The sequence below is a fragment of the Leptopilina boulardi genome, unplaced genomic scaffold (assembly GCF_019393585.1).
Source record: "Leptopilina boulardi isolate dan_hultmark-lab unplaced genomic scaffold, ZJU_Lbou_2.1 LbouV2_373, whole genome shotgun sequence".
Lineage (NCBI taxonomy): Eukaryota > Metazoa > Arthropoda > Insecta > Hymenoptera > Figitidae > Leptopilina > Leptopilina boulardi.
In genome coordinates, this window is record NW_026137944.1 from 286,883 (window position 1) to 301,311 (window position 14,429).

Consider the following 14,429-nt stretch of genomic DNA (forward strand, 5'->3'; position numbering starts at 1 on the left):
GGGTCATGGAGTATATTCTGGATCTCCTTCCACTTCAAGTTCACTGAATTCTAAGATCATTGTTCCACACTCTGTTGTGGCTTCAACGAACGAGTCTCAATCAAATATTTCAACTGCATCGTCATCTTCAAGAGCTTCAACATCATCACATGTTTCGACTTTATCCAGTGATTCAGAAATATCGACAGAAATTGATCCTATAGAATCATGCTTTTTCAATTTATCGTCTATTATAGAAGAACGTTTTTCAAATAATTCACAAAACTACTTAAAACATGGAGACGATAATAGTTTTTTAGCAGATGAAGCTTTTGCAAATTTCATAGCGTTGGAACTTTCAAATCTAGATAAACAAACACAAGTATTAAAAAAACAACGCCTTCTTCAAGTATTATTCGAATAATATTTTATAAATTCTTTTTCATTCTATAGGTAATCAGCGTTAATTTTCTGGTTAATTTCTTTTCTACAAATATTGTAATAATAAACCGAATTAGCAAAGGGTGACATAATAGCAATGTTTAATTACTGAAAAAATTATGGAAATTACAAAATAAAATGGTTCTTTGTATTTCAACATTAATATTTGTATGAAATTTACATTATTTACATTATTATATTCTGAAAATATTACTGAAATTACTTACTAAGCGAAATTGGTTGACATTTTTTCGAGATATCATGTCTGCAGCAATTCTTTCTAACTGTGTTTATCACAAATATATGGCCAGTTATGGTAGTAACACGATTAACTAATTTTCTTTTTTTTAATATAAATAACAATTTAAAAAATAAAAAAATTGCATTATTATCTTTCTTAGTTTATGATAAATGAAAAAAGTACTACTTCTCTAAAATGGGACAACATTTTATTATTCTCAGAATCTTTACAATACATTGCAGATTCTATTTGGCCCTAGATAGTGGGTATTAAGTAGGTTTTTGAAATTTCGACTTAGGCCTTAATGTTATGAATGATAAGACAAAAATTTTGATGAAAGTGAAGTGAGTTTGAAGCAAATATGAAAAATTAAAAAATTATATTTAGGCGAAAGTGAGGTGAATATGAAAAGTTGAGAACAATAAATGTTGTTGAAAGTGAAATGAAAGTGATGTGAGTATAAATTAAATATAAGAAGATAAAAATGTTTTGAAGATAAGAAGTAATATTTATTCTTGAATTATATTTTGAAAAATTTCCTTTACAAGATAATATATTTTATGTAATTAGATTGTTAACTTCCGGCATCTCGAATGTAATCGTATTGCCATGGAATTTCTCCTGCTACAGTTTGAAAATAGTCCTTCAGAGTATTTCTAATTCTAATACCCTCCCTCGATTCATCGGCAACCTGAATTACTGGTAACGAACGTAATTGGTCGTCATTGTTAGCTCTTCACTCTCCAGGAATAAAAATTCCGTCATTTTCCTGGTCCACGAATCTTGGTGTGCAATATTGGATTGCTGGTGGATTTTCCAGTTCGTCTTTTGTTCTCAACAAATTGTGCAAACATATTGTTGCTAGAATAATTGTGTCAATACAATCGACTTCCAATTCTAATATTCTTTTAAAAATTCTCCAACGAGCAACCAAAATACCAAAGGCATTTTCAATTACTCGTCGTGCTCTAGAAAGTCGGTAATTGAAGATTCTGCTCGCCTCATCAAGGTTAATTCCTCCATAAGGAACAATAAAGTTTTTTGAAATGGGGAAAATTTCATCACCAAGGAACATAGCAGATGTTGTTTCCTCACTTCCAGGCAGTTTTGCAACACCCTTAGGCAAGTGAAGCTGTTGTTGTTTCATACACTGTCCAATTGGACTTTCATTGAATATACCAGCGTCATTGTTGCTTCCCATTTCTCCAACATGGACTAGAGTAAATTTATACGAACTATCACATGCTGCCAAAAGAACAACACTAAATGTTTTTTTATAATTGTAGAAAAGAGAACCAGAGTTGGGTGGAGCTTTTATTTGAAAGTGTTTTCCATCTAAAGCTCCTACGCAATTTGGAAAATTCCAATCTCTCAAAAAGTGCGTCATAATTTCACTCCATTTTTGCGAGCTTACAGTCTGCAAGTAAGTAGGTGCCAACACTTGCACTAGGACATGCGCTACTTCTTTAATTATATTTCTGGCAGTTGACTCTCCAATCCGAAACGCTAATGAGACAGACAGGATCAGGTCTCCAGTTGCAAAATATCTACAAGAAAAATATATTATAACACTTATTCATGTTATAATATGAATAACTGAGAAGAATTCTAATTATACATAGAGGCAACTGAAAACAGTCAAAAAATATACTTGACAACTTCCTGGCCTTCAAGGGGTCGTTCATAAACTATGTAGTACTTTCAAGTGGAGGAGAGCAAGTTATTGTCTACGATAAGAGGTAAAAATTGTTGTAATACATGTGAAAATGTGCTACATAGTAGAGGGGGGGGGTTAAAATTTCTAAAAATGGGGCTACGTAGTTTATTAACGACCCCTTTCCTGACAAAGAATCTCAGTATTTTGAAAAAGGTTACTGATTAGTAATAATTTAAATCAACTATAAATTGTATATCTTAAAATATTGTGTGTGACAAGTATATTTAAATTTTTTCTTACAAAAAAGAACTATATATTTTCTAAATATATAGATCGATATCATCTTCTTATATTATTTTCTAAATTATTATATACTTCAATTCATCAATTTATGAATTCTTTTAAGTTCACAGTATGTCGAAGGAAAATATTTCCAAGAAAAACTTAACAATTTCAAGAATGAGTACCTTAATGCTGTAAGTAATCGATGTTCTGATGATAAAGCGCGTCTACTATATTTTTTAAGATATGGATTCAACAATCTCAACAATTCGTTAAAATTATTCAAATCCATTCTTATGTCACGTCACCGTAACATATTTTATAAATAAATGTTATTATTTTTAATGAATTAATTAAATAAATAAATATATTTGTAAATAAATAATTGTTTATAATTAAACAAATATTTGTAAACAAATATTTGTGAATAAACAGTTGTTTATAAATAAACAAATATATTTATAAATAAATAAATGTTTATAATTAAACAAGTATTTTTAAATAAACAAATACTTGTAAATTAACAATTATTTATAAATAAACAATTGTTTCTAAATAAATATATGTATTTATAAATAAATAATTGTGAAACAAGTATTTGTAAATAAACAAATACTTGTTAATAAACAATTATATGTAAACAAATAATATTTTATAATAATGTTATATTTATAATGCAAAAGATATATATGTTGTTTTTGATGTTTGGTGGTTGAGGAATATAATTTTCAAATGAATGGACCATATGTGTGAGCCACTACTACATAGAAGAGGGGACTAATACTATTTACATCGGTGAGGTGGTACCGTCCTAGAAAAAGACTTCCTGGGTTAGCTGGTCCCATCGAAAGATTTACATTATAAAATTTTTGTATATAAAGGGAAATCTTTCCCATGGAGGACAGTCAAAATCAGTATCAATATCAGTATCAGTTGTGAAGCAGTTTAGTTCGACGAATATATACATATATATATATATATATATACATAAGTGTCGGCAGTATCTACAGTCATTCATAAGTGCTATAAAAATACAAGTGTTCAGCAATTAAAGAAAAAGGGTCAAAGAACTTAGTGAAATACAGAAAATACGGTCCAGAAGTTCCAGTGAAAATTCTGTCATAAAATTTTTACGAGCGACCTTTTAACATCTGACATAGAAGATCTTATCTGACGTTGAGTGGTCCAGCTGTCGAAACACCAATAAAAGACTCGAGGTAAACAAGAACCCAAATCTTATAGGAAGGAATATTTGATAATTGTTTCTCAACCATTAAATAATTAAAAGCATAATATTTTCTTTTAAATAAACTTTTATATTTTGTTTTTATCCTGCGCAGTCCTGGCGAGGACACTGTCTTGGGTGGAAAAAATCTCTTTAATGAACTCTTCACGATACCCAAGACAGTGCCTCGAGAGACTGATGGAGCTGGCGCGTTCGGGATCGGTGGGGAGGTGCGGCAATTGGTTCCAACAAATAAGGCCTTACTTCGAGGTATGCAACATGCAAAATGTATGGGAGGAGGCCTCCTTATCAAAACTAGTAAAGCATTCGGGTCAACTTTTATCAAAGTACATCGAGTACGAAATATACAAAGATAGTGAGTCTAGAGCCCGTTCAAGAAGCCTGCAGGTCTGGCCCCACTTGCCGTTAATCAAAGGAGCACAACCCTATCTGACGGGAAGTTTGAGCTTAAAACTGAAACGCGGAATGGCACAAATCCGCCTTAATAATTATCATTCAAAATACGTTCGATTAAATGGAGCAAAATTTAAAATTTTCAATCGGGAACAGTGTATTTTTTGCCTGTCAGATGGGGTGGATCTGAACCATATCCTGAATGAATGCAGTAAATATAGGGAAATTAAATTAAAATTTTTTCCAGATGTAGAATTAAGCAATGAACAAGCGCAATTTTGGAGAGAAATTTTGTCAACCGCTGTGATTAATAAATGTAAAAAATTCGTGGGAATGATGATGGAAATTTTATTAATGTCAGAGACTCAGGAATTGTAAAGAATACTATACAAGAAATACTTATTTGTGTACTGTGTTATGTAATGGACGGACATGTCTCAATAAAGGAATATTTAATATATTTTGTTTATTAATAAATAGTTTTATTAAATAAATAATATTTTTTGACCATTCATTTAATACCTCTTCCCAACTTAATTTATTTAATTAAGTTAAATTGAGGAAACAGATTAGGGAATAATTATAAGTTCATTAGATTAGGAAAATTTAATAATATTTAAAAATTTCAAATTTAAATTTTAGACATAACAGAACTTATAATTTTTGGTGCATCGGCCTGGGTTAAATTATTAAATGAATGATCATTTTTCAAAAATTTTTGCAATATTAATTAAAAATATAAATAATAAATAATTTAATGAACAATTAATAAATAAACAGTTAATAATAATAAACTAAATAATAAAATAAATAAATAGATAACTGAATAAATAATTAATAACTAACAATTAATTAACAAATTTTTAAACAAATAATTATAAAATCAATAATTAATTAATAAATTTTAAGCAATAAATAAATATTAAAAATAAATAATTCTCTTAAATAAAATAAAAATTTTAAAACAAACATTTCAATTTACAAATAAATAATCAATATAAAAATAATTAAATAATTAATAAATAAACAATAAATAAATGTTAAAAATTAATAAAATAAAATTTATTTTTAAACAAATATTTCAATTTATAAATAAATAAACAATATAAAAATAATTATATAAAATTTTTTTTAAATAAACAAAAAATTAATAATTCTCTTAAATAAAATTTAAACACATTTTTTCCATAAATTTTTTAAACCAAAATATTGTTTAACAAGTTATAAACAAATAAATTTTCAAAATTTTTAAAATAAAAAAATTGTTGCTTAAATTTTTTCAACAATATTAATAAATAATTAATTCTAAATAAAATTTGCAAATTTTTTTGAGAAATTCTGTTGTTTCTAATCAAATAATTTATGAACAGAAACAATCAAATAATCCTTTACTTATTTTATAAACGTATTTATCTATCATATTATATATATATATATATATATTTGTATACACATATATTTGTCTACACATATGTTTGTCCACACATACAAAAATTAGAAAACATAAAACTGACAAGTTTTATTCTACATTACATTACACTTACAAATTTTGTTTACTTTTTTCAAAAATGTTAACCAATGTCTGAAGAAAAGAGAACTACTCGTAGTGAAGCTCAAAATAATCCTTTATTAGCAAATGAAATACTAACTAATAATCAAACTGCATTTGAAACTTATAATAAAAAAACTGACTCTCCACATCCTTATTCTAGACAAAATAATAGTGTTATAATTAGTGGCAATACAGCAAACGACGAAACAATAACTAATTTTGAAGAATCTATTGACACAAATTCACTAAATTTAACTGACTTTTCTTCTACCATAATCGAAACAACCTTAAAACCAGAAAACTTAGAAATAAATACTGAATCAGAATCTGAATCCGAAACAGAACCTTTAGAAAATAATACAATAACCCCATATAAGAATTTTGACAAATCAATTTCAGATAAAGACGATATTTTAGAACTATTAATTAAAGACAAACAGAGCAAATTTATAAATTTTACCGATAACTATAAAAGAAAAATAATGCCAGAAACACAAGCAACGATTTTTAATAATCAAGTCGTCTCACTTCGCGATGCCTTAGAAATAGTACCAATTTTTTCGGGCGATAACATACCTTTAGAACAATTTATTTCCTCATGTAATGAAGCCAAAAGCCTATTACCCCAAAATGCAGAAGCAAACTTAACAAAACTTATTAAAACAAAAATTAGGGGAGAATCTCGACAATCTTTATTAAATGATTCTTACGATAACATCAATGAATTAATAGATAGCCTAAAAAATGTGTATTCTCCAAATAAATCTATATATCAACTACAGGGTGAATTAGGAAGCATTTATCAATGGGAAAACGAAAAAGTTATTTCTTACGCAACTAGAATACGGGAAATAGGAAATAGAATTTTAGATTCACATAGGCGTAGTAATCAAGGAAGAGAAGATGAAAATTTCGTAACTGGATTTAAAAAAGATGTTTTAGATTGTTTTATTAGAGGATTAAAAACAGACATTGAAACCAGATTAGAAGACGTAAATACATTTAAAGATGCCATAAATAATGCTATTGAAATTGAAAGAAAATTAGCAGCAAACTTAGCTTTAAGATCTTCCCATAGGAACAGAGAGGAAAAATTAGAAACTAAAAAAGATAAAATCCACATCATGAGGGAAGAATTAATCTGTCAAATATGTAACAAAATAGGTCATTCAGCCATAGTTTGTCGTCAATTAAAACAAAATTTTAATTACCAAAGTGCAAACAGAACAAACAATTGGAATCAAACGTACAACAACCCTTTTCAATATCCGCGAAATCAGAATCGACATTATAAAAATCAATGGAACCCACATCAACAATATCAAGAACAGTGAAAACCTAAACCTAACAATAGACAATATGAACAAACAAATTACAGATCTTCTCAATATCCACCTAATCAAAGGAATACTCCATATAATACTTATCAAGCTCAAAAAGAGTGTTCCTATTGTAAAAAACCTGGTCATCTTATCAGTGAATGTCGTAAAAAAATATACAATAACCAACAAACACAAAATCAACAATACAGACCACAACAAGAACAATATCAACCACAACAACAAAGATTTCAACCACAAAATCAGGGAAACTCCAGACCCCTCCCCAACACAGGTGCTGCACGGGAGGCTCGCTAAATGAAGATAATGCACCTACTACACAGAAGAGAAATATAAAAGAAATAAAAATAAATATTAGTACAGACAACCCCATTCCTTCAATAACTACAACAGTTAATGGTTTAAAATGTCCAACAAATATAATGATAGATACAGGAGCAGGTAGAAATTTATTAAAATTAAATACTATCGACCATGGAATTCAAATTGAACAAGACGAAATATTAAGATTAACAGGAATAAATAATCATCCTGTATACACACTAGGAAATATTAAATTAAATATATTTGGTTTCCCAACAATTTTTCATTTAATTCCAAATAACGTTCCAATTACAGAAGACGGAATTTTAGGTTCAGAATTTTTTTTAAAAAATAATGTTAATATAAATTACGCATTAAAATGTTTAGAAATTAAAGGTAAAAAATATTTTTTTAAAAGTCCAAAAGAACCTATAAATACAATACATAACAATAGTAACCAAATTAATAATATTTCTTCTAATAAAAGAATTGAAGACATTAAAAAACTATTAAGACTTGACCATTTAAATAAAGAAGAATTATCACATGTAGAAAAACTTATTGCAACAAATTCTGACAGATTCCAACTACCCGACGAACCATTAGAAGCTACACCTCTTTTAGTGCATTCAATTCCAACTATCGACGATCGACCAATTATAACAAAACAATACAGATATCCACCAGTCCACAAAGAAGAAATAACTAGACAAGTGAACGAACTTTTAAAAAACAAAATTATTAAACCTTCCCAGTCACCATATAATACTCCAATTTTTCTAGTACCCAAGAAACTCGATTCTCACGGCGAAAGAAAATGGAGAATGGTATTAGACTTCAGAAAATTAAACGAAAAAACAATTTCCGACAACTTTCCGTTACCGAATATTTTGGAAATTCTTGACCAAATATCTAATGCCCGTTATTTATCAGTATTTGATTTAGCAACAGGTTTTCACCATATTCCAATGGACGAAAAAGATTCCCATAAAACTGCCTTTTCAACCCCATATGGACATTATGAATTTGACAGAATGCCATTTGGTTTAAAAAATGGCCCCAGTACTTTTCAAAGACTGATGAACATTACCTTAGGTTCATTAATCGAAAATGACCTCTTTGTGTATCTAGACGACATAGTATTATATGCAGAAACTCTAGAAGAACACGAAATAAAATTCAATAAATTAATTGGTCGACTTAGATACGCAAACCTACACCTGCAACCAGACAAATGCGAATTTCTTAAAACAGAAGTTGCATATTTAGGTCATATAATTGATAAAGAAGGAGTTAGGCCAGATCCAAAAAAAATAGAAGCCGTACAAAAATTTCCAACACCAAAAAATGAAAAGAATATAAAACAATTTTTAGGTCTAGCCGGATATTATAGAAGATTTATAAACGGATTTTCAAAAATTTCAACACCGTTAACACAACTACTTAAAAAAGATACCCCGTTTCTATGGACTGAAAAACAACAAAATGCTTTTGACAATTTAAAAGAAAAACTATGTGAAGAACCCCTTTTGCAAAGACCAGATTTTACAAAACCGTTTGTCCTTACAACAGATGCATCAGGATATGCCATTGGAGGCATACTTTCTCAAGGTAAAATTGGACAAGATAAACCAATTGCATACACATCCCGTACCTTAAACGATAATGAAAGAAAATTCGATACATACGAAAAAGAAGCACTAGCCATAGTTTATTGTGTACAACATTTTAGACCATATCTTTTCGGTAGAAAATTTACATTAGTCACAGATCATAAACCATTAGTATGGTTTCAAAATTCAAAAGATCCGTGCTCAAGAGTAACAAGATGGAGATTAAAATTAGCTGAATACGAATTCGATGTAATACATAAGGCAGGTAAAATGAATGTAAATGCTGACGCTCTATCTCGTAACCCTGTTGATAATATTGAAAATATTAATAAAATTAATTACATATATGAAAATTACTACAAATATACAGAATCTGATGAAGTAGACTATAGTGAAGAAGAATCCAGTGAAGAAGAATCTAATGAAGACGAATTTAGTGAAGAAGAATCCAGTAAAGAAGAATCTAATGAAGACGAATTTAGTGAAGTAGAATCCAGTGAAGAAGAATCTAATGAAGAAGAATCCAATAATAAAGAAGAATCCAATAATGAAGAATTCAGTAAAAATAATTCTGATAAAGAAAAACTTAAGAAAGAAAAATCAAATGAAAAAGAATCAAATGAAGAATCAAGTATGAAACAAATTCAAGAAAAACAATTCGATGAAGAAGAATCCATCGACAAAAAATCAAATAAACAAAAAGAAAAGAAAATAAAAAACACTAAAAACAACTGCAAAATAAATGTAGTTGTAACAAGAAAGCAAGCAAGGAAAAATTATGATGAAAATCTCGAAGAAAATAAGAAAATCGAATTCAATGAAGAAATAAAAAGGAAAAACGTTCAGAAAAATAAGAAAAATACAAGAAGAGAAACTAGTGAATCTGAAGAAGTATATAAAAATACGAAGAAACAAACAAAAATTATTAAAAGAAAAACTCCCCTTCAAAGAAAAAGAGGGAGACCCAAGAAACAAAAACATGAAATAAATAAATCGAATGATTCTTCTAACCCAGAATATAATAATAAACAAGGAGGGGGTCCTTTATGTTTATTTCATAAACATTATGCTTCCTCATTGTGTGAAGCAAAAAATTCGCTTCCTCGTGAAGGAAGCAATGAATTTGTCCAATTCAATTGATTGATTTAAAAAATTTCGAGTTAAAAATGTTTTAAATTAATTAAATTTTTTGAAAAATAAAGAAAATTTTAATTAATTTTGAGTGTAACATAAACTTTATATATACGAATCGATTCGTTTTAATGCAAGGAATACAATTATTTTATTCATCAACTTGAATTTAAAAAAAACACAAAATTTTTTAGCTAAAATATGAATTTTCGATTTTTCAATTTTTATTAATTCTCAAATTTTAAATCAAATCTATACTTTATATATACCAACCAATTCGTTTCAATGCAGGGAATAAAATTATTTCATATATAAACATGAATTTAAATAAACACATCATTTTTTAGCTAAAATGAGAATTTTTGATTTTTTAACTTTCTTTAATTCTTTAAATTTCAATCAAATCTATACTTTATATATATCAATCGATTCATCTTGACATAAAGAAGACGATTATATTATATATTACCTTAAATTTTTCGATTTAAAAATTTTTTCAATTAAAAAAAAATTTTTGGAAAAAAGACGATAAAATTTTTTTTTTGGGGTATTTTTAAAAATCCTCTCGTTATTTTTTAGAGATTAATGTGTTAAATAAGCCTACCAAATTTTATCCAAATCCATTAAAACCTGTTAAAGATATCGTGTTCACAAAAACGATCCACACACACATACACACACACACACACACACACATACACACACACATACATACATCCGGACAATTGATCAGGATCTCATATAACATGTTTCTATATAGAGGAAAATTTGTTTTCACCATTTTTAAAAAGTTTATAAACGAAAGGACTACATAGCTTCCTCCACGAGGAAGCAAAATGAAGAAAATTATGACACTAGTTCCAGTGACAAAGAATTTTTTACAAATGAAAGTGAAAGTGAATCCTTAGAAGAAATATTTTTACCTAAACTTAATCCAGAAATAGAAAATACACAACATCAAGCAACAGATAATAAATCTCGACCCCCACCGGAGCCACCCCCTTCTCAAGATATTCCGTCGATCGAACAATTACCTATAAAACGAAACATAATAGAATGTAGAGACCAACTTACAATGCGAAAAGATAATTACGCTTATTTTACTTCAATAACAGGTGAACCTAGAGATACAGGATCAAAATTACTTTTTCAAAGAAACGAATTGCCAAAATTTAAAAATTTAACCTTAGGACAAGTCAAGGAATAAATATCACTTAGTATTACCAATTGATTCAAATATAAAACTGAACCTTACAGATAAACTAAATTTTATTAAATCAGCTATAAACTCATTATATGTAAAAGCTAGAGAATTAAAATTACATTCAATAAGTATATCAAAAACTGCAGAAATAAATCATATATCCTGGAATGAAATTTTAAATATTATAAATGACATTTTTTCCGATTTTTCATTAAAAATAATTATTTGTTTGGGAATAACCCAATTCCCATCCCAAGAGAAACAAAAAGATTTGATTGAGGAAGCACATTCTTCGGCGTTAGGAGGACATAAGGGTGTATCAAAAACATACAACAGAATACGTCAAAATTTTTATTGGCAAAACATGAAATTAGACATACAAAAATATATACAATCTTGCCTTAAATGCCAAATAAAAAAATTGGTGCGCGTAAAAACTAAAAATCCAATGGTTATCACAGATACTCCAGGTACAGCGTTTGAAAAAGTCTCTATGGATATAGTAGGGCCATTACCTGTAACAGAAAAAGAAAATGAATATATATTAACGATACAAGATAATTTTACTAAATATTCTTTAGCTATTGCACTACCCAATCAATTAGCAAGTACAATAGCAGATGCATTTATTAAAAAATTTATTTGTATTTTTGGTTCCCCAAAAGCGGTACTAACTGATCAAGGAAGAAATTTTCTTAGTAATCTCATCAAAAGATTAGCCAAAAGATTTCGTATTAGACAATTCAAAACAACAGCTTTTCATCCACAATCAAATGGTTCTCTAGAAAGATCACATCATGTTCTTGCGGAATATTTAAAACAATTTGTAAATAAAAATTCTCAATGGGACGATTGGCTTGAATTAGCAACCTTTTCTTACAATACTAGTATTCATGAAGGAACACGTTGCACCCCATACGAATTAGTTTTCGGCAAACTAGCCAGACAACCATCTAGTGAATCTCCAGCAGATCATGAAAAACTTGAAACATACGATGATTATTTAATAAAACTAATAACTCGTTTACATGAAATCAGAGGAATAGCTAGAGAACATCTAATTACCGCAAAAGAAAAATCAAAAACATATTATGACAAAAAAATAAACCCCCAAAATTTTAACATAGATGACGAAGTATTTTTATTAAGCGGACCCAAACCAAAGAAATTTGATGATCAATATACTGGACCCCATAAAGTTTTAGAAATCTTAGGAAAAGGAAATATTAAAATTGAAATAAAAAATAAACCAAAAATAGTACACGTAAATAGACTCAAAAAATCAAAATTACAGAACAAAAACTAATATATTTTTCTGTTCTAGTTTAGGCTAACACCATCATAACTCGATTTACCATTGCCAGGTAAACAAGAAAAGGAATATAAAATATTTTTAATTATTCAGAAATACAAAAAAAAGGATAAATTTCTCTATGGTAAAATTAATTCTTTTATTTACTACCAAAACTCTTTTAATTATCTACTCCAAACATTCCTTTCAAACTTACTCCAAACATGCCTTTTTTTTCTTAAACAAATTAAAAATACTGTACTAAATTCAATGATAATAATAAAAAAAAATTTTTACTCAATAAAATAATGAAAATAAATACTTACCAAAATCACAATATTATTGATGAAAAACAGTCTTTTTAATATATATCACTTCAGGTTTTTAACTGGGAATCCATATATTACCATTATTCAATTTTAATAACATATGCACAAATATATATTTTAGATATTCCATCTATCACACTAAATTCAAATCACTCATCGATTATAATAATTTAAAAAAAACACAAAAAATATAATAAATAAACAAAACAAAAAAAAAAAAACTTTTTTTTATAAATAAATACAAAAATAACAATAATAAATGAAAAAATAAAATACCATTATAAATTAAAAATTACACGAAATATTTCGTTGCAACTTCAAAATTAATTACAAAAACCTTCAATTTGAAGTAAAAAGGTTTACATTTATTTAAACATTAAAATGAAGAATTCTGAATTTTTTTTTCTCATAAAAAAAAGAATCATAATAATAATACAGATAATATATTTTTTTTAAATATAATATTGAATTAGCGATAGATTGTCAAGACAGGCAAATTTATATTGTAATAACATAAAATTTATAACTCTGTATTAAATAGAATTACGACGTCTCTGCGTAAAATGTTTAGAAATTAGTAACAACGTTATGTTTGAGTAAAATTAAACAAAAAATTAATGTAAAACTTCTCTAAATTAGTACTTCGATATGAAAGGACTCATCTTTTTTTTATAAGACCATGTAAACAAATAAAAAGGAATTTAATCACGCTCACAATGTAATTAATAGATCAACGAATATACTTACTTTCGTTTAAATAATTTATGTAAACAAACAAAAAAAATCTACGAATATATGTAAACAAAACTGTCGACCATGTTGTTGCACTTCGTTTCACCACCATGCTCGATTTGGGGGGGGAGGTGTCACGTCACCGTAACATATTTTATAAATAAATGTTATTATTTTTAATGAATTAATTAAATAAATAAATATATTTGTAAATAAATAATTGTTTATAATTAAACAAATATTTGTGAATAAACAGTTGTTTATAAATAAACAAATATATTTATAAATAAATAAATGTTTATAATTAAACAAGTATTTTTAAATAAACAAATACTTGTAAATTAACAATTATTTATAAATAAACAATTGTTTCTAAATAAATATATGTATTTATAAATAAATAATTGTGAAACAAGTATTTGTAAATAAACAAATACTTGTTAATAAACAATTATATGTAAACAAATAATATTTTATAATAATGTTATATTTATAATGCAAAAGATATATATGTTGTTTTTGATGTTTGGTGGTTGAGGAATATAATTTTCAAATGAATGGACCATATGTGTGAGCCACTACTACATAGAAGAGGGGACTAATACTATTTACATCGGTGAGGTGGTACCGTCCTAGAAAAAGACTTCCTGGGTTAGCTGGTCCCATCGAAAGATTTACATTATAAAATTTTTGTA

At 27.4% G+C, this 14,429-nt stretch overlaps 1 protein-coding gene across 1 annotated transcript; it reads right to left on the minus strand.

The window, feature by feature from the left end:
* Nucleotides 1–1,397: 1,397 nt before the first annotated feature.
* Nucleotides 1,398–2,048, minus strand: LOC127287835 (uncharacterized). The gene has a single exon (XM_051314957.1). The coding sequence runs from the start codon at nt 2,046–2,048 to the stop codon at nt 1,398–1,400; it is 651 nt and encodes a 216-aa protein (XP_051170914.1).
* Between the last annotated feature and the right edge of the window lie 12,381 nt (nt 2,049–14,429).

Excerpts from the sequence above, each read along its gene's own strand:
- LOC127287835 (XM_051314957.1), bottom strand. The coding sequence starts at position 2,048 with ATGACGCACTTTTTGAGAGATTGGAATTTTCCAAATTGCGTAGGAGCT.